Genomic DNA, 23913 nt, shown 5'->3' on the forward strand with positions numbered 1-23913 from the left:
GCCTGATAAGAGGAATAATCTTCCCCGACTTAAATCACAGAATGCCGTCCTCGCCGGCGATCCCGACATCGGCAACCGCCTCCCCTTCCCAACCGACACGTTCGAGATGTTCGACGAGTGCAAGGACGGTTTGGTGCTCGCCAAGCTCATCAACGACAGCGTTCCAGACACGATCGATGAGCGTGTCCTGAACCGGCCCAAGGGAGCCAAGAAGCTCAACGCCTTCCAGATGACGGAAAACAACAACATCGTCATTGAGTCAGCAAAGGGCATAGGCTGCTCAATTGTCAACATTGGTGCCGGGGATATCGCTGAGGTCAGGGAGCATCTCATTCTGGGACTGATTTGGCAGGTTATTCGCCGGGGTCTGTTGGGCAAGATTGACATCAAGCTCCGCCCCGAATTGTACCGTCTGCTTGACGAGGACGAGACTCTGGAGCAGTTCCTCAGACTGCCCCCTGAGCAAATCCTCCTCCGGTGGTTCAACTACCACCTCGATGCTGCCGGCTCGCGCAACAGGGTTACCAATTTCTCGTCGGATGTCAAGAATGGCGAGAACTACACGTTGTTGCTAGCCCAGATTGGCTCTGAGCAGGGTTGCACTGAAGCCCCTCTTGACACTCTGGATTTGCACCAGCGCGCTGAGGAGGTTCTCCAAAACGCTGACCGTCTTAAATGCCGCAAGTTCTTGAGCCCTTCTTCGCTTGTTGCCGGTAACCCCAAGCTCAATCTTGCCTTCGTTGCCAACCTGTTCAACGAACACCCCTGCCTTGGCTCAATCACCGAGGAGGAGAAGCTCGAGGTGGAGGACTTTGATGCTGAAGGCGAGCGCGAGGCCCGTGTTTTCACCCTCTGGCTCAACAGTTTGGATGTGCAGCCCGCTGTCCAGTCCTTCTTTGACGACCTCCGCGACGGCACCATCCTTCTCCAGGCCTACGACAAGGTTATCAGTGGCTCGGTCAACTGGCGGCACGTCAACAAGCTCCCAGCGCACGGCGGTGAGATGTCGAGATTCAAGGCTGTGGAAAACACCAACTACGCCATTGAGCTCGGCAAGCAAAACGGCTTCTCGCTTGTTGGCATCCAGGGTGCGGATATCACTGACGGGCAGCGCACTCTGACGCTTGGTCTGGTCTGGCAGCTCATGCGCAAGGATATCACTGTTACCCTGAAGGGCCTGGCGCAGCGGTTGGGCAAGCGCGAGATCACCGATTCGGAGATGGTCCGGTGGGCCAACGACATGGTGGGCAAGGGCGGTCGCAAAGGGACCATCCGATCGTTCAAGGACCCTGTCATTGGGTCGGGTGTGTTCTTGCTGGATGTGCTGAATGGTATGAAGAGCAGCTATGTCGACTACGATCTTGTCACGCCTGGGCGGAACGACGAGGAGGCGTATCTCAATGCCAAGCTCAGTATCAGTATTGCGAGAAAGATGGGGGCGACGATTTGGCTGGTGCCCGAGGATATTTGCCAGGTTCGCAGCCGTTTGGTGACGACGTTTATTGGTATGTGTTTCGGTTCCTGATGAACACGATGAAGAAGCTAATGTGGTAAAACTATAGGTTCTCTGATGGCGACTCACGAAAAGATGCAGTAGAATGGAGCATCTTTTCGCTTGTTATAAGTTGGAACTCGACAAAAGGTGGGGAGGCGGGGACAGGCAAGGTTCTTGGGAAAAGTTGCGACTACGAAAACAAGTCTGTTTTACGGATTCTCAGTCATTTTCCTTTTCTTCATGCCCCGAATTGTTCTGTTTAGGTAGCACTTTTTGTTGATGGCTTGGGCGTGTGGTTTTATTTACTTTTTCTGCAGAGTAACCGAGTCATGCGGCGTCTTGAATTCTATCTAGTTGAATCCTTGAATTGGGGAATGTTCCTGGTCTCATCCGATGTGTTGAGGGGACGGGTCTGAGATGATGAGTTGGTTCGGCGCCACTGGTGATGGGGAGCTGAAGGGGTCAAGCGCTAACTTTGCATGCATGACCCAAGGCTAAGTATCGACGGTATAACGACTGGATAGGTAAGGTTATTGGTGAGAACAACAGCCACTCTGGTTTCGAGTACCCCCCTTCGTAGACGCTGAGGCAGTGAGTTGAGGGTCAATTCAGGGGTTCTGGGTGGAGTCACTCCCGATAAGCGGTGACAGGCGGCAGATTGAACCCTTGCTCCCCCAAAAGTGCAAAAGGAACAAGGGACCCCGCGACAAGAGAGGGGCACTGGACATTGCATGCGCGACCAGCCGAGACGGTCTTCTTTTGCCCCACCAAAACTTGAGTCAACGGTGGTTCTCGATCTCTGGAACACACTTTCCCTTGGACACCTTTTCAACCCATTGACTTTTTTTTTCCTTTCTGCGCATACTCGAGGACAGGGACGGGACGAAGGAAGGAACCGAAAACTAGTAGTGACAATGGCGGCCGACAACAGCAACGCGGAACAGAGGTTCGCTCTCATCAAGGAGAACCTGGCCGAGTTCCTCAATGAGGAGATCATCAAGAAGGTTGTTGATGAGGGGGGCCATCCCAAGATTTACTGGGGTTTGTATTCACCTTTCACTTGCATAGTATAGGGGGAACAAGATGGGTTATTGACAGAAAGAAACCAAAATCAGGCACGGCAACCACGGGCCGCCCTCACTGCGGCTACCTCGTCCCCGCCATCAAGATGGCCCAGTTCCTCGCCGCCGGCTGCGAGCTGACGGTCCTCCTCGCCGACATCCACGGCTTCCTCGACAACCTCAAGGCCCCCCTCGAGCTGGTAATGCACCGGGCCGAGTTTTACCGCTACACCATCTCCACCCTCCTCGGCGCCGTCGGCGTCTCGACCGAGAAGCTCAAGATTGTGCTCGGGTCGTCGTACCAAAAGTCGGCCGAGTACGTCATGGATGTGTACAAGATGGCCTCGATCATTTCGGAGCATGACGCGAAAAAGGCGGGCGCGGAGATTGTCAAGCAGACGGATAACGCGCCGCTGAGTGGGCTGCTGTACCCGATTTTGCAGGTGTTGGATGAGCAGTATCTTGATGTGGATGCGCAGTTTGGTGGGGTCGATCAGAGAAAGTTGTTTATTGCTGCGAAGGAGTGGTTGCCCAAGTTGGGTTACAAGGAGAGGGCGCATTTGATGAACCCGATGGTGCCTGGGTTGCATGGGGGGAAGATGAGCTCGAGTGATCCGGATAGCAAGATTGACTTGTTGGACTCGCCGGAGACGGTGGCTAAGAAGATCAAGAAGGCGCATGCGGCGCCGCAGGTGACGGAGGATAATGGGTTGTTGGCTTTTATTGAGTATGTGCTGCTGCCGGCGAGCGGGTTGAGGGGGAAGAAGGAGTTCAAGGTGGAGAGGGAGAGGGATGGGTTGGAGACGTTGGTTTATGAGGATATTGAGAAGATCAGGGAGGATTACAAGAATGATATCGTGAGTGTTTTCCGCTGTGATGAGTGAGATAGGAATGGGGGGGGGTGCTAACATTTGGTGACAGTTGACGCCACAATTGATCAAGCCTGCGATCACAAGAGACTTGAACGCTCTTTTGGCACCTATCCAGGAGGCGTTCAAGAACAACAAGGAGTGGCAGGAGATTGCCGAGAAGGCCTACCCTCCTCCACCAAAGAAGGAGAAGAAGGTCAAGAACAAGGGGACACGCTACCCCGGCGGTGGCAAGCCTGAGGAGAAGGCGTTGCCAATGAGGACAAACGGTGATGCGCCTGCCGAAGCTACGGAGGCTGCTCCATCTGCTCAATAGCTTACCTTTTGAGGTATTTGGTTGGTGCTTGGGTCAGCGTAGGAAAAGGCGTTGTGTGCAGTCGGAATGGGTAGAAAGCGTTTAGATACATGCTCTTCTAACATTGTCTGCGGGGTGTTTGCTGTTTGCTCATGAATGGTATGAAAAGGGCAATGGAAACAATTCTGATCTCACAAAGAATACTTCGAGAAATGTCTCAACCGAGGATACCACATCCATGGTTCCGGGGTGGGACGAAGGTCGAGGTTGAGGGAGTGAAGGGAACAGCACCCTAACCCTTGTTGGTTGCTATGTGCTCTTTGACCTGTTGCCGGCATTCCGACGGTGGACGTTACACCTGGGCCCGGCCCCACGCCACCCGGGCGTTGGGCATTCCTCCACCTCCGTATCCGTCTCTTTTCCCTCTTTTGCCTTTGAGACCATGTCTCTTAGCCACGCTCACATGGTTCCGCCCGATCCGGGGCGGACTGTTGCATGTTTTTGGCACCGGTGAATCCGTGAAACAATAGGTATAGGAACACAAGACAGAAATAGAATGAAATGTGTTGTTGCATCGCATCATACAGATCACGAGAGGTGTTTATATAATATGAACCGAAGGATGTAGAAATGTGCTTATATGTCGGGTTGCCTGCGACGTCTTCCGGGCTGGCCGCTGCCTTGCCTTATACGCTGATATATACATATACATGCAGGCCTTTTTTTTTCTTGCTTGCGCAAGCAGAGCAGATCAAATCCCAGATGCAACTCTACCATGTCATGGTGGGCATCGCCCTGCTGATCACGTCGCCTCATCATTCTCACATCATTTATTTCTGGAATGAGTTTCGGGGGATTTGGGGTGAGTTTTTAGATGCGTTGTATGCGCAGCAGGTGACTTTTTAAGAAATCAAGTTTGCTGTTTATCAGATTGCAATGGCGGTGCTAGCCAACGGTGAGGATAACGGTGCGATGGATTCGACGGTGGCATTCAACGGCTTTCACCATGGCCGCAACTCCGGGTCGGAGGCGGCTCGGCCGGGGATATCGTCGATTGAGAGCTCGACTACTACAAGTGAGGAGGAGTCTGGGGCGGATTTATCGCTTTCTAGGCAGAAGACGGTTGCTGCGCAGTCTTGTCGCGATGACTACCAGCCGTCGACACCACCATCGTCGTTTTCTCAACCAACACCATCGACGCCACCCCTCACACCTAAGTCTACTACCCCTGTTGTCAAATCAGAGCAAAATGAGAGGAAACACCATCACCTTCACCACCACAAACAATTCACCACCCCGATCTTCACCCCCTCGTTGACAACATTTGACCGGCACAATCCCCTCGCCAACTCGTCCCCGTTCTTCGGATTTTACACCCTGTTTTGGATGTCTGTTTTTTTGTTCGTGGTCAAGATTGGGGCGGATAACTGGAGGGAATATGGCAATGTGCTTGGGACGCATGAGATCCTGTCGACGATGTTTGCTCCTGGGAAGGAGGTGGTGGTGTTGGGTCTGGCGGACGGGGTGATGTGTGGGTTGACTGGGGTTGGGTTGGTTATACAACGGGGGGTGGTGTTGAGGAGGGGGGTGAATTGGGATGGGTCCGGGTGGGTGGTTCAGCATGTTTGGCAGACGGGGTTTATGGCTGGGGTGGTGGGTTTTACTCTTTGGAGGGGGTGGCCGTGGACGCATACGGTTTTTTTTGTTATGCATGGGGTTGTGATGGTGATGAAGATGCATAGTTTTGGGTTTTATAATGGGTATTTGTCTGGGTTGTGGAAGAGGAGGGAGGGGTTGAAGGGGAGGGTGGAGAGGTTGGAAAAGGGGGTGATAACTGAGGGAGTTGCCAGCTCTGTTGAGAAGGCGGATAACACCGCAACAACAACAACTCGAAGACGGCATGGGGAAGGGGAAGAAACTGATACGCTCAAGGAAGTCAACATGCTCAAAAGTGAAATCGAGGCTCTTACTGAGGAGCTCAAGGGCAAGGCAACAGATCCGTCGAGGGCATACCCGAATAACCTCACCGTTTGGAACCACTACGAGTACATTGTCTTCCCGACGGTGGTCTACGAACTCGAATACCCCCGCTCCAACAAAATCAACGTCTACTACGCCCTCGAGAAACTGGTCGCCTGCTTCGGCATCATCTTTGTCATGATCATGATCTCCCAGGCCTTTATCTACCCGGTCGTGATGCAGACTGTGGAGATGAAGGCACAGAACATGCCCTTGGCCGAACGGTTCAAGCAGTTTCCCTGGATGCTGCTGGACCTGATCTTCCCGTTCATGATGGAGTACCTGCTGGTGTGGTATCTGATCTGGGAGACCATCTTGAACCTTTTGGCCGAGATCACGTACTTTGCCGACAGGAGCTTCTATGATGCGTGGTGGAACTGTGTGAGCTGGGATCAGTTTGCGAGGGACTGGAACAGGCCGGTGCATAATTTCTTGCTGAGGCATGTTTATCATAGCTCCATCTCGGCGTTCAAGGTCAACAGGCATACGGCGACGCTGATTACGTTTGGGCTGTCGGCTTGTGTGCATGAGCTGGTGATGTGGTGTATTTTTAAGAAGTTGAGGGGGTACTTGTTGGTGTTGCAGATGTGCCAGTTGCCGGTGAGTCTTTTCTGTTTATTACCCCTTACTTGGATTATGGGCTTGGTGCTGATGAGATGTGTGTATAGTTGGTGAGGTTGAGTAGGACCAGATGGCTCAAGAATAGAGCAACGCTTGGGAATATGATCTTCTGGCTGGGGATATTCACTGGGCCGAGTGTGCTGTGTAGTCTGTATCTAATTCTGTAAATTTGTTTATGTCAGCAGCAATGGAATCATTAGTAGAGAGAGTTGTTTGCGGTTGTTCCTTTGTCCATGTCTCCATGTCTGTCCTCGACTCGATCTGCTTCGAGTGTCGGTGCAGGGAAGTTGAGAATAAAAAGGCTTGGCTGACACAGCTTCACAGTGTGCCCCACCCAATCACGAGCGTGGGAGTAGTGGGCCCTTTCTAGCTTTCAAGTCCGCATCGGGGGCCTTGCCTTTCCACTTTCAACGTTGCCATTCTCCGACACCTCGTCACCGCCAAACATCAACCTTCATCAACACCCCAGAGCAGAGCAATTTCACCTGTCAGAGGTGCCCATACCACACATTCAAAAGCCGGTCACTGGATATCTTTCCAAGACCACACGGACCACCCCGACGTCACTGATACTCTGGGAGAGCTGAAGCTAGCCAGCCGTTGCGCTGTCCCGTTACCCACCTGTCTAAATTTTTCTCAGGCTCCTTCTCGCTCCAAATAAAACCATCAGCACCACCACCTGTGTGGCAGCTATTTCCATCGCGTCTCCCCTCTCCCACCGAGTCGCCATCAACCGCCATCATGTCTCGCAACGGCACTACCCTCTACGTGACCGGTTTCAGCCACGGAACTCGCGCGCGCGACCTCGCGTACGAATTCGAGCGGTACGTCTAACTCAACTCAGCACCCAACCACCACCACCAGAACGCGGCGATGGCTCGATCACCAGCTTCGAGCTCGGTCCTCGAATCCTACCTACCTCCCTCCCCCTATCGTCATCGTTCCTCGTTCCTCGTCCCCCTTTATCCGCCCTCCTCCTCCTCCTCCTCCTGCAATGCCTTCCGTCGTCGGGCTAGCCTCCCCCCTTTCGCCCTCGCTGCGTACCCTTTCCACCCACCTAGCTACCTCCCGTCGTCGGCATGCTCGCTGCCCTCAGTCGCGCTCTTCTCGCTCTCGCACCTCCGCGCCCTCGTACTTCCTCCCTTCGATCGAGCGGTCGGCGATGACTTCAATATGAACATCTCTCTCCTTTGTCATTTTTGGGCGAGTCTTCCTGCTAGGTTGCAGATATCCTCAGAGCTTGAATTGCGCGCAGCCAGCGAATTCCTTTGATGCTTTTGTCTCACAATCCGCTGGTGGTAACCAAATGCTGACACGAATCAACATGTAGATATGGCCGTCTTGTCCGTTGTGACATTCCGGCTCCTCGCTCTGCCTCCAGCAGACTGTACGTATGATTCTCTCGTTCGAACGACGTGTCTGTTGCTAACACTTTCTCAGCTTCGCTTTCGTCGAGTACGAGGACCGCCGTGACGCGGACGACGCGTATCATGATATGCACAACAAGCGCATTGGCCGTGATGACATCTTGAAGATTGAGGTATGTTCTCCTACCATGTATCGGCAAGAATACAGGAGGCTAATATGGTTCACAGTGGGCTCGCACTCCCCCCTCTGCTTCGTGGAGATTCGACCGCAACGAGCGTGATGGCCGCCCTCGCCGTTCTTCTCCCCGCCGCCGCTCTCCCAGTCCTAGACGCAGCACCCGTGACTACTCTCCCAGAAAGGATGACCGCCGGGAGCGTGATCGCGATAGAGACTACGACCGCGACCGCCGTGACACCCGTGATCGTTCTCGCAGCCCTGATCGGTGAGCTCCCATATCCTTGTGTCAAAAGTTCTGTTTAGTATGCTGACCTGGAACCTTGCAGTGAGCGGGATCGTGATGTCAAGGAAGACCGCGACCGTGAGGACCGTGACCGCCGCGAGAATGGCACTAACGGTGATGACAGAAAAGGTACGTCTAGTTGTTGGTTTTATATGGCAACCCTTTATCTAACAATTCAGCAGCCCTGGACAGCCCTGAACGTGCCGCCCACGACGATCTCGATATTGCCGAGTAAAGGCGTCGATTTTAGATTGCAGTTGATGTGACGGTCACTATCTCTCTTACCACCCTCTAGGGTTCTGGCAGTAAGACTGTTAATTTGCATCGCTTTCTTTTTCTTTGCCATTTTCGGTGGACAACTGATGCCAAGCACGTCAAAGTGCTTGCCTTGACAAAAACGGCGTTTCTTTTAGTTTTCGAGTCGGGGACAGAGGCCGGAAGTCCATCATATAATAAACAAACTCCCAGTCGGGGAAGCGAACAGATACGGTATTCTAAGAACGATCCGGTAGACGTCTGCCTTACCATGTCTTTTTTGTTTTCTGTCTCAATGTGTTTCAGGAGGGGGCTTGAGGAAAAGTAAATAGATAGTAGTAGTAGCGGTAGCAATAACAGGACAATTGCTTGGTTCAGAATACCTCGTCTAGCAGAAGCCCCCACAATTTCACGTCATGCTTGAGCCCCTGGCAATGCACACACTCAACTCCGCCACTCTAGAGCCTCACCAGATCACTAGACACTTCGCCTTATGAGCACCTGATCACAAGACAAACAACACAACCTCTCGCTAAGAACACCGCTCTGATTGAAACTGAAAACGCCTCATGATTGCAATGCAGATAACACTCAGCTCGGGGTCAGGGAATGCAACCTGCAGCGGGTCCCTGACACTATCTGTAATATCTATCATCTTATGTCTGGACGCAGTAGATCTGTGCCTGGGTCTACCGAATTCCCCGATGTTCTCCGTGTCAACCCGACAGCAATGCCGCCATTGGTATAACCATTGGCACCACAAATGACCTGCGTTAGTTGGAGAAGCAAGTGGGGGGTTTAGCTACAATTTCCAGACTATCAGATCAACAAACGTTGAAGCTTGGGGCCAACGGTTACCAACGGACAGGTACCAAGAGAGCTGTTTTGATGTTTTTCCTAGTGGAGGGGGTTTCGTTGGAACGATACATAGTTTGAAAGCAGCTCCTATTTGAGACTAGGTGATCTGTCTAAAGGAGACATCACATGTCCTAATAGACAGATGGGCTTATGACGGGAAGGGTCACCTAGTGAGGGGAGGCGGTCAGCAAGGTACCCGGCGGTAAACGCCCACCGTAGCACTGGGGTCGTTAGAGGGCTATCGAGATCCGATGGAGGGGCACAGGTCTCAGGATGACCATCTGCGCAGCGCTGATGATGCCTGTCCCTCAGCCCTATTTGATGGCTGTGGAAGAGGACTGACTGTGTACGGAGTATGGTCACAGGACAGTGCTCAGCTCAGCTGTGTCCAGCAGTGAAACATGTGAGCATAGGTATCAAGATGCTGAAGAAGTCAAAAGCGTAGGTCTTGGCAGCTTTGCCCTGTTTGAAATTTTCGTCATCCGGGCGCGATGCCGAGCGCAACAAGCAACCACAGCAAGCCACTCAACTGCCAATCTGCCCGTCTCCACACACCGGGAGCCACGGTCCCTTCCTCTAAAAGCTTCCATCTCCTTTCCTGGGACCTGGAACAAATGCACAACTTCAAAAGCGCATCTCTTGCACACACTGCACGCACCCCTCGACCTCGAATCCACAAGCTAACCGTTGCCGCCGAATTCCTATCAGTCTCAGCCCAACAAAGGCGCCCCCCTATGCGACAAGGGAACCGCACGAGCGACCGTTCTCTTCGACATGTCTATCTCTCTCGCATCTGAACCCTAGCTTGTTTTCTTTTTCCCCTACCTTTCCTTGCTGGCTGAATATCGACGAGATTGTTTCAATTGGGGGGACATTGCAGTCCTTTGGCGAACATTGATTGCCCTTTTGTGACACTGTCTTACACCTGGAATGCGCGCAGGAACAGCCTCCTGGAAACGCAACACTTCACGAATTCACTTTCTGCCTCTTTTTGCGACGACGACGACGAAGAAGAAGGTTCACCACACACACACACAATAGACTTTTGTGGGGCAACCATCATTGAGAGCAACCTACCGGGATAGAGATTTCCTTTTTGCTCTGGAGCTTGTCTCCGTTGAGATTTCCTTTCAAAATGTCGGCGCAACAGTCTCACACACCCCAAAACGCGACAGCAGAAACACAAACCGAGACCAACACCCCCACCAGGTCAACAACTGTTGCTACGATGGCGCCACCACCACCAGATCAGCTCGGCCCGACGACCTACGTTCGTTCGTTCATCTCACAACCAGTAACGGCTGCTTTCATGGCTGGCGGAGTGGCGGGTGCTGTGTCGAGAACGGTGGTGTCACCTCTCGAGCGCCTCAAGATTCTGTTCCAGGTCCAGAGCGCGGGGAGGGACGCATACAAGCTCAGTGTGGGCAAAGCGTTGATGAAGATGTGGAAGGAGGAGGGCTGGCGCGGGTTTATGAGAGGCAATGGCACGAACTGCATCCGCATCGTGCCTTACTCGGCCGTCCAGTTTGGGAGTTATAATTTCTATAAGAGGGTATGTTTGCATTGCGTGGAGGGTCTTGCTGCTTGTGGGAGCTCGGTTGCTGACCGGATGGTGTATTGCAGAGGTTCTTCGAGAGACATCCCGACGACAGCCTGACGCCCCTGTCCCGCCTGACGTGCGGTGGCATTGCTGGTATTACCTCTGTTACTGTTACCTACCCGCTCGACATCGTGCGAACAAGACTCTCGATTCAGTCCGCGTCCTTTGCCGAGTTGGGTGAAAGACCAAAAAAGCTTCCGGGCATGTGGCAGACCATGGCGGTTATGTACAAGACTGAGGGTGGATTTCCTGCCTTGTACAGGGGTATCGTTCCGACGGTGGCTGGTGTTGCGCCATACGTATGTGGTTTTTTCCGTTGGAAGCTGAGAAGGGGACGAAGTGTGAATGCTAACCATTTTGGCAGGTCGGTCTGAACTTCATGGTCTACGAATATGTCCGGCAATACTTGACACTGGAAGGCGAGCAGAACCCCAGCCATGTTAGGAAACTGGCCGCTGGTGCGATCTCTGGCGCGGTTGCGCAGACATGCACATACCCATTGTAAGTTTGAGTGGCAAGCGTGTGTGTGTTAAGGTTGAAGACGAAAACTGACCACAGCCAGCGATGTATTGCGGCGCCGCTTCCAAATCAACACCATGTCCGGGATGGGCTACCAGTACAAGTCCATCACAGACGCCGTTCGCGTCATTGTTACCGAGGAAGGTCTGAGAGGCCTCTACAAGGGGATCGTTCCAAATCTCCTCAAGGTTGCCCCGAGTATGGCGTCCAGCTGGCTCAGTTTCGAGATTTGCCGTGACTTTTTTGTCAGCCTGAAACCGGAAGAGGAGCCATTGCTGAGGTGATCTATCGCCAAAGTCGGCGCCCAGGATGCCCTTGAAGGCGGGGGTTTGATGGGCTCGACATATTGAAAGGGTCTACGACACCATCTGCTGGAGGAGGACGGGCTGGTCACGACGCACATACCTTTACCTACTTATACACCTACATACATCCACCGTCTGTTGAGAGGAAGGCAGCGGTTTAATACGAGTCCTACGATACCACAAACAACCAGCTCCGTTTCTGATAGAGGTTCTCCGTGGGGAATGATGGCGTGCTTGTTCATTGTGATTTGGCCCCTGGTGAAATGGTTGGGACAGGGCAGAGGGGAGGATGGTAGATACAGGGAGAGTGATACGGTGATCCACGCGGTATTTTTTCCGGGTTATGCATACGGTGGTGGGTTTCTTGCGATGTACACCTTAATATCATAGGAGGCGACGGTTGTCTTGGGAAACATAAAAAGCATGGGTGGTCAGATAGACGGCGGGGAATAAGCATAAGGTTACAATCTAGAGGATTTATGTTTAATGATACAGCATCTCTCTAGCAGGGCCAAAGGCCAAGTGAATGAAAGTTGATGATCCCTGGATGGCGGGGAGCAAGCAAGGTGAAGAATAAAGTGGGCCTTGACCCGGGAGCACTGACCACTGGCCCGCCCTGTGCCCAGCCTCGATCCTGCCAATGGAATTAGTTGCCCTCTCCCACCGCCCGCGCACACAAATCCTGACCCACTGTGGGCACGCAAAAATCACCTCGAAATTTTGGCAGCTCCCGCTTCCCTTCAAAACTCTCCATCGCCCAACGAACCTCCCATTGACCCGGATTTTGTCGCCAATCCACGAGTCACCGTCAAGATGGGTACGTAACCGACGACATTCCGATCTTCCAGCCTTCGTATGCAAGTGGACGAGAGAGTCTGAAATACTGTCTCTCTTGTCTGCGAACCATTCGGCAGCAAAACTCCGTTTTTGCGCTCCCGGTGTGCGTCGAGAGAGGCCTCTGTCGATATCATCACAGCCGACTTGTTGTCGCTCCGCGCTGCCCTCCTTGCGATCTGCTTGGAAGAGGAACAGCCTGCTAGCAAACACGGCGCTGTCGATTGATTGAGGAGCCCTCGGTGTCACGAACCAGCCGGTCGAAGCAAGCCACTTTCAGAGCATACTGGAACCAAAGAGGCTGACTGGCAGTCTGCGAATAGGTATCGATCTCCGCAAGCACCACGAGCGGTCCACGCACCGCAAGGCCCCCAAGAGCGACAATGTCTACCTCAAGCTCTTGGTGAAGCTCTACCGCTTCTTGGCTCGTAAGTTCTTTACCCCTCCCTCCACGGAAATGGGATGGGATCGCTAACCAGAAACACCAACCACCGACAGGCCGCACTGATGCCCCCTTCAACAAGGTCGTCCTCCGCCGCCTGTTCATGTCCCGCATCAACCGCCCCCCCGTCTCCCTCTCGCGCATTGCGGCCAACCTTAAGAACGGCAACGACAAGAAGACCATCGTTGTTGTTGGTACCGTCACTGACGACAACCGTCTCTTGACCGTCCCCAAGACCACCATTGCCGCTCTCCGCTTCACCGCCACCGCCCGTGCCCGCATCACTGCTGCCGGCGGCCAGGCCATTACCCTTGACCAGCTGGCTCTGGAGAAGCCCACCGGTGCCAACACCCTCCTCCTCCGTGGCCCCAAGAACTCCCGTGAGGCCTTCAAGCACTTCGGCTTCGGTCCCCACAAGCACAAGGTGCGTTTTTCTCTCGGAAAACCTTTGGATGAAGGCAGCACTAACCCCCATTACAGAAGCCCTACGTCGCTTCCAAGGGCCGCAAGTTCGAGCGTGCCCGTGGTCGCAGAAGATCTCGTGGCTTCAAGGTCTAAGCGTCTTTTTTCCGGAAAGAAAAAGCAGACGACAAACGACCTGGAGTTTATACCCGTGGGAGAATCAAAAAAGGGAAAAGAGTCGGAGCAATACGGCGTTTCTGGCAAATGGCATTGGCGGCAATGGTTATGGAATTTGGTCATCTCTTGTCTTCATGGGCGAACAAGATTCTGCTTTACTGTTACGAATCAACTGGCAGCACTCTGCTGGCCATGGAATGACAATGACGCCGTTGGGGCCTGCTCCGAACTTTGTGTGTGTGTGTCTGTGTGTGTGTGTGTGTGTGTGTGTGTGTGTGTGTGTGTGTGTGTCTGCCTGTCTATGATGGGAAGAAATGCGATGAATGTGAATTTGAATGGATGTCATTTGCCCTCCTAGGATGGAGTGTTTTGAGTAGTCTGTGACGTATGTTGGCAATATTTCCACGCTGCTGTTACATGTGTTTTAGCCCAAACAATAACCAGCACATGCCTCAGACCTAGTACGGCGGGACATCAGGAAACTGATGGATTGGGTCCCTTCCACGTCCGTCCCCGCGATCAAAGTCTGCTCGATTGATACATTTTGGTCTCCAGAAGTCGAGCATCTCGTCTTCTGAAAGCTTTGGCGGATGGGCAGAGTAAATTCCGCCCTGCGGCAAACCCGGAGCACCGACAACCGGCCGGGTCGGGATTGCACAGATCTCCTGTTTTGAGAGAGAAACACAAAGTCAGCATGCTTCTTGGAGATAAACTTGTTAGTAAAAATATTGAATCTTACATCAAACTTGCACTGTCTGTCACACTTTGCCCACAGATCCCACCCAATCCATGACAGAGTGTCTTTGCTGAGCTGTCTGTATCGTGCTACTTCCTGATCGTTGAGCCGAGCCTGATCACCCCAGTAGTTTGTAGTATGTTTCTCACTCAAACCAAAGAGGTCCCATTCCCATGTGCAAAGCCTTTCCGTGATGACGCTGAGGGAGTGATATAGAAGGACCTCTGGCCGGCCGAAGGTTGTTAAGTCCATGCCTGCTGTATAGGTATACTGTTGAACACCGGGTTATAGTCTGCTCTTTGGCGTTGGGGACCTCTCTGATGAATCGGAGATTATGTGGTACTCGAGATACGGGCTAGGATTGTACGTGTAAGTTCGTGGATTTTGGTAATGATCGCTTTAGTTCCTGATTTCCACTCCTCGAAACACTGCGCCAATCTCACGGGCTCGGGTGCTGTGTTGGGAGAGGGTGGTGGTGAATATAGCTTGCTGGTTTGTACCCGAATATAGGCTGTTCTTTCCAGGTCGAAGATGTAATGGTTTGTAACTATGAGTGTATTGGTTTATATTATCTGGTTGTATATCAAAAGTTGGTGTCCTTTTTTGAATCCCCATCCGTTGATAAGGCTGTCGTTGTTGCCGACAAGCTTCCCGGCGTGGTGCGATTTGGCAAGACTGGTGAGTTCTGGGTTGCAAAAGGAGATTATGCGGTAGATGTCCAGGTGGAGTCGGGTTTCTGCTAAAACCCCCCCCTCTTCAACTCGATCGTAATGCCACGATGTGCTACGGAGCCACTCGTATGAGCCCTGCTCTGAGAATATGTTGCTGAAACCGTTGGGTGGTTGGCGGTTGGGGTCGCGTGGGAGGTTTTCTGGATTATCCTGTTCCAGTTGCCGGGTACGGTAATATTAGTGATAAAGAGCTGTTGGAGTTGAGAGGTATAGTAATCGCATGATAAGAACTCAAAACCGGCGTTCATTCCCGTCAATTCCCAGCTTTTTTTACTCGAGAAAACCTTTACGAAGCCCCTTATTTATCTTATCAGCACCCCCACCCTACCTATTGACTTACATATCCTATAATATAGTAAAAAGCCTTAAAAACCAATAATAAGCGTTTAATTAATCTTTAAGGGCCTTTATATTGATTTCAGTAGCCTTTAACTATCTTTTAAGCCCTTTTAACTATCTTTTAACGTCTTTTAATTATCTTTTAACGTTTTTCAACTATCTTTTAGAGCCTATTAAATACCTTTTAACCCTTAATAATTATACTTTGTAATATAGTTAAATTCTATATTGAGGGGGCGTGCTGGTTAGATAAATAGGAGGCACCGTATAGGTTCTCTCTTTTACTAACTTGCAGAGGTCAAGAGTGCGTTGGTCTTTGTCATAGATGAGGTTGTAGTCTGGATGAAGCGGGACGTGGCCTTGGAGGATTGATATCTAAGAGTCTAATGTGCCGAGGGCGGTCAGGGTGGCGGATTGACCGTCGAAGTAGATGATGTTGAGGGGTCGAGTTGTCTGGTAGAGATGCAAGTTTGAACGGCCGAAACCACCGTAGATGCCTATTGATATTTTTCTGTATATATGTACAGGTTAGAATATCTCCAACCTATTCTTACATGGAGACATAAGAGATGATAGAGATCTGAGTTTAAAGTAAATAGGCATTCGCGTCAAAAGCAAAGAAGGTCGGCTTTTTGGGTGGACCGGGAATATGTTTGGCATGGTACACAAGAGTTGCCGGCGCGATGCTCCCGGCAACTATGAAATGCCCATTTGTGGGGTACAAGTTCGGCCGTTGTTGGAGGAGACCTTGGACCGAATCGAAGATGAAAGGTACGACAGTCTGGTAGTACTCGGAGGCGAGAGTGGGAGGTGGTTCCTGGATTGCACCCTCAAAGAGATGCAAGGAGGACCAAATGTCCAATACAATATATGGCGCAGCTAAAGGCTAAAGAATCCCAGAAATGCCATGGCATACATGCCACGGTTGCGCGTGCAAATTGTTATCCTCTTTTCGAAAACACTAGGGTAAAGGAAGATTGGATTTAGAGCTTCGAGTCGAAGGCGGCTTAGGTAACGATATCATAATAAGTCTGTCTTATCTCATCAAAGGGGACAATTTCAATCGATATACAGTGCAAGGCTCTACTGTGTTATTGTTGGATCTCGGTGCGTGGGATGAATCAGTCAGGAAACCTCTCTCAGGTGGTATTAAGGAAATGTCAGGATGAATATGTTTATGCTACATGTGGCCGGACAATGAGGAAGACACTTATCGGGGCGGTCAGCGGCATCAGCGGCTGTCGGCTATGAGTGTAACAAGTGGTCCGCAAACTCGGCTGTGTTTGCCAGTTGCCTGACGAGAATGTACACCTTTCCTGCACATGCCGCCATGCAACAGCATGTAGGAGAATGGCGTTAACAACCACAGTGTTGGTGATGTCTTCTATGGTTCATAAACTCATGAAATGGTAGGGTAAGCCAAAATGACATCGAGAGGCCTAACTAAACTCAAAGTTTCGACTGGCCTAGTAAGGGTGAATTAAGAGGGCAGTTTGGGCCCAAGTTTTTCACAGTATTAGGTAGTCCTAGCTAAGGTGACGTGATCACCGTAAAGAGCTTGCTATTTATAGTGCCATTCCCTAGTTGACATCATTCCAAGATTACTGCGTTATAACCGCGAAAGTATTCCACCCCGACCCGTGAAAGTGATGTGCAAAATTTGAGGCCTATGCCAAAGCATTGTCTCTCAATCATCAATCAATCCTCATCTTCGTCTTCCAAGTCACCAAGGAAATCCCACCACTCCAACGATAGCTGCGCATTGACAGAGTCAACGAATATGTCTTCGGGGCTGGTGGAGAGTTTGGCGTCAGCATGTCTATGTGATAGCTCACAAACGGAAAGAAGCCCATTCTCCAAAGCTCGTACAGGCCTTTCAAAACTATTGTTTGAGCCTTGGAAAGATATACAACAAATGGTCTTGAAGGCTGATCTGGGGACATGGTGGTCCTCTTTCAGCGCCATGTCTTTCCGAAACGTTGGCGGCCACCCAACTTGCAGGCCTCACGTCATCAAAAAGAAAGAAAAACTCACCCATGAATCATGCTCCCGCAAAGCTGACCATTACACTCTTGCAAAAGATCCGGATACCAGCTATTTACTTCTGCGGTTTTACCTTCTGTCAACCACACACAATCCCATATTCCTTTGCCAAAGCCCAGGTGGGGGACAACTCACCATCATTCTCCTTCATAAAAGCCCAGAGATTCTTCTTCACCATCTCGACGTTATTCAAAAAGTCCCTCAAGATACCCACCGCCTCCTCACGCTCCATAACAGACAGCCTCTTCACTCCACTCGGCAAAGGCTGCTGTCGTGGAATAGCCGCCTTCTCCTCTAACTCTTTCAGTCTCACATCCACAAGACCTAGGTCGGTTTCTGGAGATGTGATGCTCAGAAATTCCCTCAAGCCGACCACCTCGATCTCGTCAAGAGCAGGCAGCTGCACCGGCGGTCGGGCCACCTCGACGCGCGGTTTCATCCGGGCAAACGCGTACCTCGCCCAGTTGGTAGCGTGGTGAGCACGCGTCGTCCAGCTCTCCAGATCTCTCGTGATGCGGTTGTGGTGTAGCGAGACCAAAACAATCCAACTGTTGGGCTCGAGGGTGCGCACAAGTGGCCAGCAGTCACCGACGTGTTCGCCTCTCCGGCTAGTTCCGGGACGGAGCGGCACTGCGGAGCTCTCCAGCGGGATTTGGCTGATTTGGTAGTCGTTGTTCATGCCGTTCAGTGCTGGGGGTGCGGAGCAGAAATCAAAGAGCTTTTCAGAGGCCTCGACCCCGGTGGAACCGGGTTGGACTGATCTCAGAATGTACTGGATGAAGCCGGCTGCGAACCGCTCTGGTTGAAGCATCAAGTTGCCCATGGGGAAGTAGTTTGGCCAAAAGCGTTCCCGGCCTAGTCCGTACGTCTGGTGTCTGACAAACATGTGCTGGACTGGGAATATGTCGACAGGAATCTGGTAGCTAGGTATGGGAATGGGTCCGTAGTGTCGTGCCGATCGCAATGGTGTTGACAGAAAGTCTGCGACTAGGATATGCTTTTTGGTCATAGAAGACGGCATTTTAAGCATCTCGACGAAAAGCTCGGTGCTGCGCAGTTGGTCCCCTTGGCGTGGGTGTTTGGCAAAATACAGGTTCTGTATGGTTGGAAAGCGCGCCAGGACCTCAAGAACTTCCGATGGGCTGCTTTTGAGTGTATCGGCACAAAGGCTGATGGCTCTAATGGGGGTGTCTGACAACCGATTGCCCAGTACAATTGAGATAGAGTGGGCCGAGAGATTGTTGAAAGGTGTTAGGTCGAGTTGCTCCTGTCCTTCTACTGTCAGGGCAATGAGTTGCGCGATGGGTTGATGGTCGCCCAAATTCGCAGAATGTTTGATCAAGTAGCGTCGTAGTTCATTCTGAAAGTTGGGGATAGCCCGAACGTGTTCAAAAACAGAGATATCCACATCCTCCATCTCGGCAGCACCACGAACCAATGTTCTGAATACTTGGTCACGGAGAGATGGTGGCGGAAGGGGTTTCTGGGACGACTTAAAAGGCCACCCAACTGTGGTAGCATATTAGTGACAGTCTCTAATCTCCCCATTCTGCGTCGAGCAACTCAACTTACAATGCAACGTTGGCACATCCATTACTTTCCATCGAGAGGTGATTGCTGATGCCTTTTTAAACTCATCGGTAAACTCATCAACGGAGCCTCCATACAAACGTTCGTTCACGAAAGCGCACGCAGTGATAAAATCGACAACTGATAGCGGTCTTGACGAGGGAGAGCCATCTGGCCAGAGAGCTTGACGGTTTAGGCGGGACGGATGAAGATAAACGCCGTATCGAACCTTGGCCGGGTCCGACACATCGATCACAAGCATGTGACGATGGAGGGCGCGCTCAAAGTGGTGGTAGACGCTTGCCAGAGGCCAATGCCCAATGTTTTGGTTGGTGGCCGTTTGTTCACGGGTGACAGCGATAGCAAGACAAGTCGCAATGAAGGGGAACTCTGGGTGACCAGCCCGTGACGATCCTTCGTTCGGCCATGGCGGTCCAGGCTGGTTGTAGAAGTCGTAGGCAAGAGAAAGCTCTGCCCGAGTTCCAAGATAATTCAAAGGATCTGAAAAATAGCGGAGAGCTTTGGCACAGCTTGTCAAGAAGGTGCCTGAGGTGCAGTCAGCAGTGAAGGCAGCCAGAGGATAGTGTGGGGCTTGTTGGTCTGGGCCAAGTCTGGCCACAGCAAGCATGAGCCAGGGTTTATCTGGAACATCTCGATCAGGCTCATAAAATCTGGACTGGCGCCAGCCGTTCTCAGAGGCTTTTTGGTACGGCATGTTCGAAAGTGTAGGGATGTATCAGGACAAGTGGAAGTAAGTAGGTAGTAGAAGAACAGAATCAGATGTATATTACGACATTACATCAACCAAAAAATCAACGAAATCCCACAAGACATGGAAAGAGACACAGATGAGAGTTGAGGATGCCGAGAGCGGTGAAAGTGCAAGTTGCTTTTTGTCATTGATAGTGAGGTAGGTTAGTTTAAGGTTGGGTACCGAGGCTTGGGAGCGGTTACCTAACAACTGTAAGTAATACGGTTATGGCGCCAGCTGAAATCGGCCGGCATATTACGGATACCTATCGCTTACGGCTAGTGACAGCCGGACATTTCCGCCCACAGCGGGCAAGCAGTCCTCAACAAATCCACCATATCACATGGCCAAAAAACATCCGGATAAGCACAAATCACCGAAGTACACGCCTCACCCTCATCATGCCCGATCCTGATGATGGCAGCCCCTCAGTGGACAGCCCATCACCGGCACCCGTCCCAAATGACAACGCGACAACAACAACCACATCAACCCCCAGGGTCGCGTCGCCAAAGGGCACGAGGAGACGTGCTCCAAACCGAACAGTTGACGGTGGTCCACCCGCCTGTGTCAAGTGTCATGGATTCAAGATGCGCTGCATCCGCCAACCAGATCAAAAAGATTGCAACCGATGTATCAATGCCAAAATTGAGTGTGTTCCCCGCGAGCCTGGCTCGGTAGGAAGGCCACGACTGCCTCGGCCGCCCGGGTGGACGAGGAGTCACTACAAAAAAGGCCGGCGACTTGGCGATCAACTTGTGCAATCAACCTCACAAGCGGCTGAAGACCTTGATCCAGAATCATCCTCACCTTCAAATTCAACCGAGGCCACACCCCCAGAACCAACAAGCCCAGCCAAGAGCTCAGCACCAGCTCGATATGGTGGTCCCATCATCGGACTAGCAGGCTACAACGCTCTCTTGCCCAGCTTTGACGACCTCCCCCATGACAGCCCGGCCGCTACCGCCAACGCTCGTGGGAGTATCTACACAGAAAGCACCTTCAGAGCCCCTCAACAACCACAACCGCCGCTTCACCCATTGTTCCGTTCAACTCAGACCCCTCCTGAACCCCAACCCTCACCTCAACCTCGACAACAACAACCTACCGCTTACGCACCAGCAGACCAAGACCCAATAGAACAACTCGCCCGCCTCCAGCTACAAATCTACCAACACCACACCCTAGCCAAGAAGAACGAGCCCTCCATAAGAAAAGACGGCAACAAACCAACCGGCACTGAACCACTCGACACATCCTGGATCAACCCCCTCTTTCAATCAGCCTCCCTTTTCCACACCATCCTCTCTTCCTTTGCCGCATCTCCGCCTGATACAGCAACCTTTTTGATGATAATCTCAATCTACACCCGCTTCTTGCAAACGTTTGACCTTTTGGCGGATTGTATACAACGCTACATATGGTGGCACGGCATCTGTGGCTCGCCTATGGTGCAAGATGACAAGTATTTTATCAGCGGGCTGAGCGATTCGGTGGTTGTTACGATAGGGGGGGTGGAGGTGCCGCGGAGTGTGAAGGGGAGTAAGGTGGCGCTTATAGACACGACGAGGGCGGCACATTACTTGACTTTTGGACTGATGGAGAAAATTAGGGGGGTGTTAGATGGGTGGGTGGGAGGGGAGGATATGGTCGTGAAGAAGGGGGCGATGGAGGGGGTGGGGAGGTTGGAGGAGAAGGTGAGGGAGAATTTTGTGCGGACTAGATGGAGGAAGATGCCGGAGCGAGGGTGAGAGGGAGGCGGATTATGTTCTTGGACAACTCGTGACGGAGGGTGATCTAACCAAGCCAGCGTTACCTCCAAAGTCTTGGTGAGCGGATTTCTATGATTTCTATCATGGGAATGTGTTGGCTTGGCTGGCTTGCTTACTCCTCCTTAGTTCGCCGCCCGTCTTGGACATCTTATCACAGAAGACTTGTCACTACAGTTTTGCTCAGTTTCAAGTCCTTCATCACCAAGCAAAGGTCACCATTATTCCACAAACACAAATGGTAAAGAAATACAAATGCATTGTATGTATGTACACTCCCAACAACCAAACAAAACCTAGCAAACGATCTTTTATATGCACAGGATGGCGCGCCCCCTTAGAGAAGACCAAGAAAAGCTAACCAACTGACCGCCCTAGGTTCTGCTCCATTTTTCACCCCCGCCCATTTTCCCGCTCTCCCAAGCATCAACCACTTAGAGAAGGGAAGGGTTAGAGTTGCGAAGCAACATCTCAAAGTACTCCTGGTGCCAGGCACCGGCCTCGGGCGAAGGCTGGAAGGCATCGGGCTTGCCGCAGAAGCTGTCATAACGAACAGCCGAGCTGTCGGAAGTACCATCCGACTCACCGCCGGGCTTGACCCAGACGAAGGCATCAGCCAGCTCGAGGCCGGTGTCGGCCGAGGGGGGACGGCCGAAGCCGGCACCGTCGACGTTGCACCAGTTACCCCACTCCTCGCGGAGACCCTGGACACCGTTGCGGCCAGTGTCGACGATGGCGTGGTTGGGCATGCCGGCGGCCTTGAGGCGCTGGCCAAAGGTGTTGACGTAAGTGCGCTCGTTCTGGCACGAGTTGTACTTGGCGTCGGAGGCGGAGGAGAACTCGCCGGGGGACAGGTCCCAGGCGTTCCAGCCGGCCACGTTGGTGGCGATGCCACGGAACTGCTTGGGGCTGCCGGCGGCCTTGTAGGCCTTGGCGAGCTCCTCGGCGCCGGGCTTGAGGTTGGCGTCCCAGCCGAGCCAGCCGCCGTGGCCGGCGTCGATGTACTGGACGACGTTGGGAAGGTTGAGCGTCTTGAGCGCGTAGGCGACACCGTCGCGGTAGCCGGCGGCCGAGTTGCGGCAGGCCTGAACGTCGGAGTTGGTGACCAGGTTGGGGAGCGAATCGGGCTCAATGACGAGCGCGACGGCGGTGTTGGGGTGGGCCTTGAGGATGGAGGCGATGCCTTGACACAGCTGTCAGTCGTCTTTTTTCCTTGGTAAAGATGTCATTGAGGATTTACTTACGGTCAATGAACTCAGTCTTGTACCTGTTGAGCTCGCCAACCTTCAGCTCACCGTTGGAGGCCTTGGCAGCGCAATCACGGCCGGGAAGATCGTAGACGACGACACCGAGGATCTCGTTGCAAGGAACCTCGGCGAGAGCGGGCTCGAGCCTGTCAACATTGGCGATGGTGTCGAGCCAGACGAAGGAACCGGTGTCGGCAACCTTACGGGCGGCAGCCTCGAGGGAGGGGTCGGAAAGGTTGGGGATGGCGAGCTCCTCAATCTCCTTGCGGTAGAAGTTGTTGGCGTGGAGGGTGTATTGCTTGAAGACGTTGGTCTGGGCGTTGAGGGAGACGGCCGAGGCGCAACCAGCTTGTCTCTTGGTGGGCTTGTCCTGGGTGGTCGGGGAAGGGGCGGCAACGGCTGAGGCGACGAGCGCCAGAGCGGCGGCGGAGCTGGTGATCTTCATGTTGAACGACGGGGCGAGTACACTTGCTGCAGAAAGTATGAAGGCCTGAGGGAGGAAGATCTTGTTTCTGCCGAGGGGGGGAGGGTGGTCTGTCTTTATACCAGGGGACCTCTCCGCGGACTTGGCGTTGCCGTGTTACCCCCCTGAGAGTTCTTCAAGTCAACACAACAACCTCGACGAGGACTGCCCAACACACGGTTCGCCTCCCTGGCTCACATGGTTCACGCGGCTCGAAGGCACACAGGAGATCTCTCTGCAATCAGGAAGACAGGCCCGTGGTCTCGGCCAGGAACCTCCGAGGAAGGCTTGAGCCGCGCCGAGCAGTCGCCGCTGGAATATAGGGTGCGGGGCTGGTGTTGAGTGCCGAGCAAGGCGACTGGACAGGTCCAAGATCCCCATCTGGCATTTCATATACAGCTTCATTTACGCTCAGGCGACGACGGCCGGCCCTACTCTGGATTGGTGGGAGGCCAACGGGCAGCTACCACTACGATTTGCGAGGGAAATTGTGGGGAAGAGGGAACTTGCTCTCTATTGGGGTTGCCATGTGCAATCTGGGGTATTCGACCATCTCATGCACGGCCGTTCGATCTTGCCCCTTTGGTCACACTGGGATCCTAGGAGGGAGAGGGTGGCGCCGCCCAACCCCTTGCAGCCACCATCATCAGCTGCTGTGGAGAAGCACCGGGGGGGATGGCGATCG

The 23913-nt window shown here is 52.7% G+C and overlaps 9 protein-coding genes across 9 annotated transcripts in view; 7 read left to right on the plus strand and 2 right to left on the minus strand.

Moving 5' to 3' along the window:
- Window positions 1-1597, plus strand: part of PODANS_4_2340 (uncharacterized protein) — a gene marked incomplete at both ends in the record, with an annotated part of 2247 nt that extends 650 nt beyond the window's left edge. Inside the window, 3 exons of the mRNA XM_001903850.1 lie at window positions 41-541; window positions 638-1505; window positions 1563-1597. Of these exons, the coding sequence (XP_001903885.1) occupies window positions 41-541; window positions 638-1505; window positions 1563-1597 (1404 nt within the window). The remainder of the gene's footprint in view (window positions 1-40; window positions 542-637; window positions 1506-1562) is intronic.
- An 812-nt stretch (window positions 1598-2409) lies between these two features.
- On the plus strand, window positions 2410-3741 carry PODANS_4_2350 (uncharacterized protein; the record flags this gene model as incomplete). Its single annotated transcript, XM_001903851.1, has 3 exons — window positions 2410-2536; window positions 2611-3413; window positions 3478-3741. 3 exons carry the CDS (start codon window positions 2410-2412, stop codon window positions 3739-3741), a joined length of 1194 nt encoding a protein of 397 aa, XP_001903886.1.
- Window positions 3742-4656: 915 nt separating this feature from the next.
- On the plus strand, window positions 4657-6527 carry PODANS_4_2360 (uncharacterized protein; the record flags this gene model as incomplete). Its single annotated transcript, XM_001903852.1, has 2 exons — window positions 4657-6339; window positions 6408-6527. 2 exons carry the CDS (start codon window positions 4657-4659, stop codon window positions 6525-6527), a joined length of 1803 nt encoding a protein of 600 aa, XP_001903887.1.
- A 574-nt stretch (window positions 6528-7101) lies between these two features.
- On the plus strand, window positions 7102-8423 carry PODANS_4_2370 (uncharacterized protein; the record flags this gene model as incomplete). The annotated part of the gene is made up of 6 exons (XM_001903853.1): window positions 7102-7184; window positions 7691-7747; window positions 7801-7900; window positions 7956-8170; window positions 8232-8317; window positions 8371-8423. 6 exons carry the CDS (start codon window positions 7102-7104, stop codon window positions 8421-8423), a joined length of 594 nt encoding a protein of 197 aa, XP_001903888.1.
- A 2106-nt stretch (window positions 8424-10529) lies between these two features.
- Window positions 10530-11704, plus strand: PODANS_4_2380 (uncharacterized protein; the record flags this gene model as incomplete). The annotated part of the gene is made up of 4 exons (XM_001903854.1): window positions 10530-10853; window positions 10925-11200; window positions 11266-11340; window positions 11519-11704. The coding sequence occupies 4 exons, from the start codon at window positions 10530-10532 to the stop codon at window positions 11702-11704; spliced, it is 861 nt and encodes a 286-aa protein (XP_001903889.1).
- Window positions 11705-12261: 557 nt separating this feature from the next.
- On the plus strand, window positions 12262-13559 carry PODANS_4_2390 (uncharacterized protein; the record flags this gene model as incomplete). Its single annotated transcript, XM_001903855.1, has 5 exons — window positions 12262-12303; window positions 12353-12542; window positions 12883-12987; window positions 13058-13425; window positions 13482-13559. 5 exons carry the CDS (start codon window positions 12262-12264, stop codon window positions 13557-13559), a joined length of 783 nt encoding a protein of 260 aa, XP_001903890.1.
- A 3525-nt stretch (window positions 13560-17084) lies between these two features.
- PODANS_4_2400 (uncharacterized protein) lies at window positions 17085-19713 on the minus strand (the record flags this gene model as incomplete). The annotated part of the gene is made up of 4 exons (XM_001903856.1): window positions 17085-17178; window positions 17421-17490; window positions 17565-18938; window positions 19002-19713. The coding sequence occupies 4 exons, from the start codon at window positions 19711-19713 to the stop codon at window positions 17085-17087; spliced, it is 2250 nt and encodes a 749-aa protein (XP_001903891.1).
- A 263-nt stretch (window positions 19714-19976) lies between these two features.
- Window positions 19977-21500, plus strand: PODANS_4_2410 (uncharacterized protein; the record flags this gene model as incomplete). Its single annotated transcript, XM_001903857.1, has 1 exon — window positions 19977-21500. The coding sequence occupies one exon, from the start codon at window positions 19977-19979 to the stop codon at window positions 21498-21500; it is 1524 nt and encodes a 507-aa protein (XP_001903892.1).
- A 452-nt stretch (window positions 21501-21952) lies between these two features.
- Window positions 21953-23210, minus strand: PODANS_4_2420 (uncharacterized protein; the record flags this gene model as incomplete). Its single annotated transcript, XM_001903858.1, has 2 exons — window positions 21953-22701; window positions 22763-23210. 2 exons carry the CDS (start codon window positions 23208-23210, stop codon window positions 21953-21955), a joined length of 1197 nt encoding a protein of 398 aa, XP_001903893.1.
- Window positions 23211-23913: the final 703 nt, after the last annotated feature.

This window comes from Podospora anserina, chromosome 4 (genome assembly GCF_000226545.1).
Source record: "Podospora anserina S mat+ genomic DNA chromosome 4, supercontig 2".
In the NCBI taxonomy this organism is placed as follows: Eukaryota; Fungi; Ascomycota; class Sordariomycetes; order Sordariales; family Podosporaceae; genus Podospora; species Podospora anserina.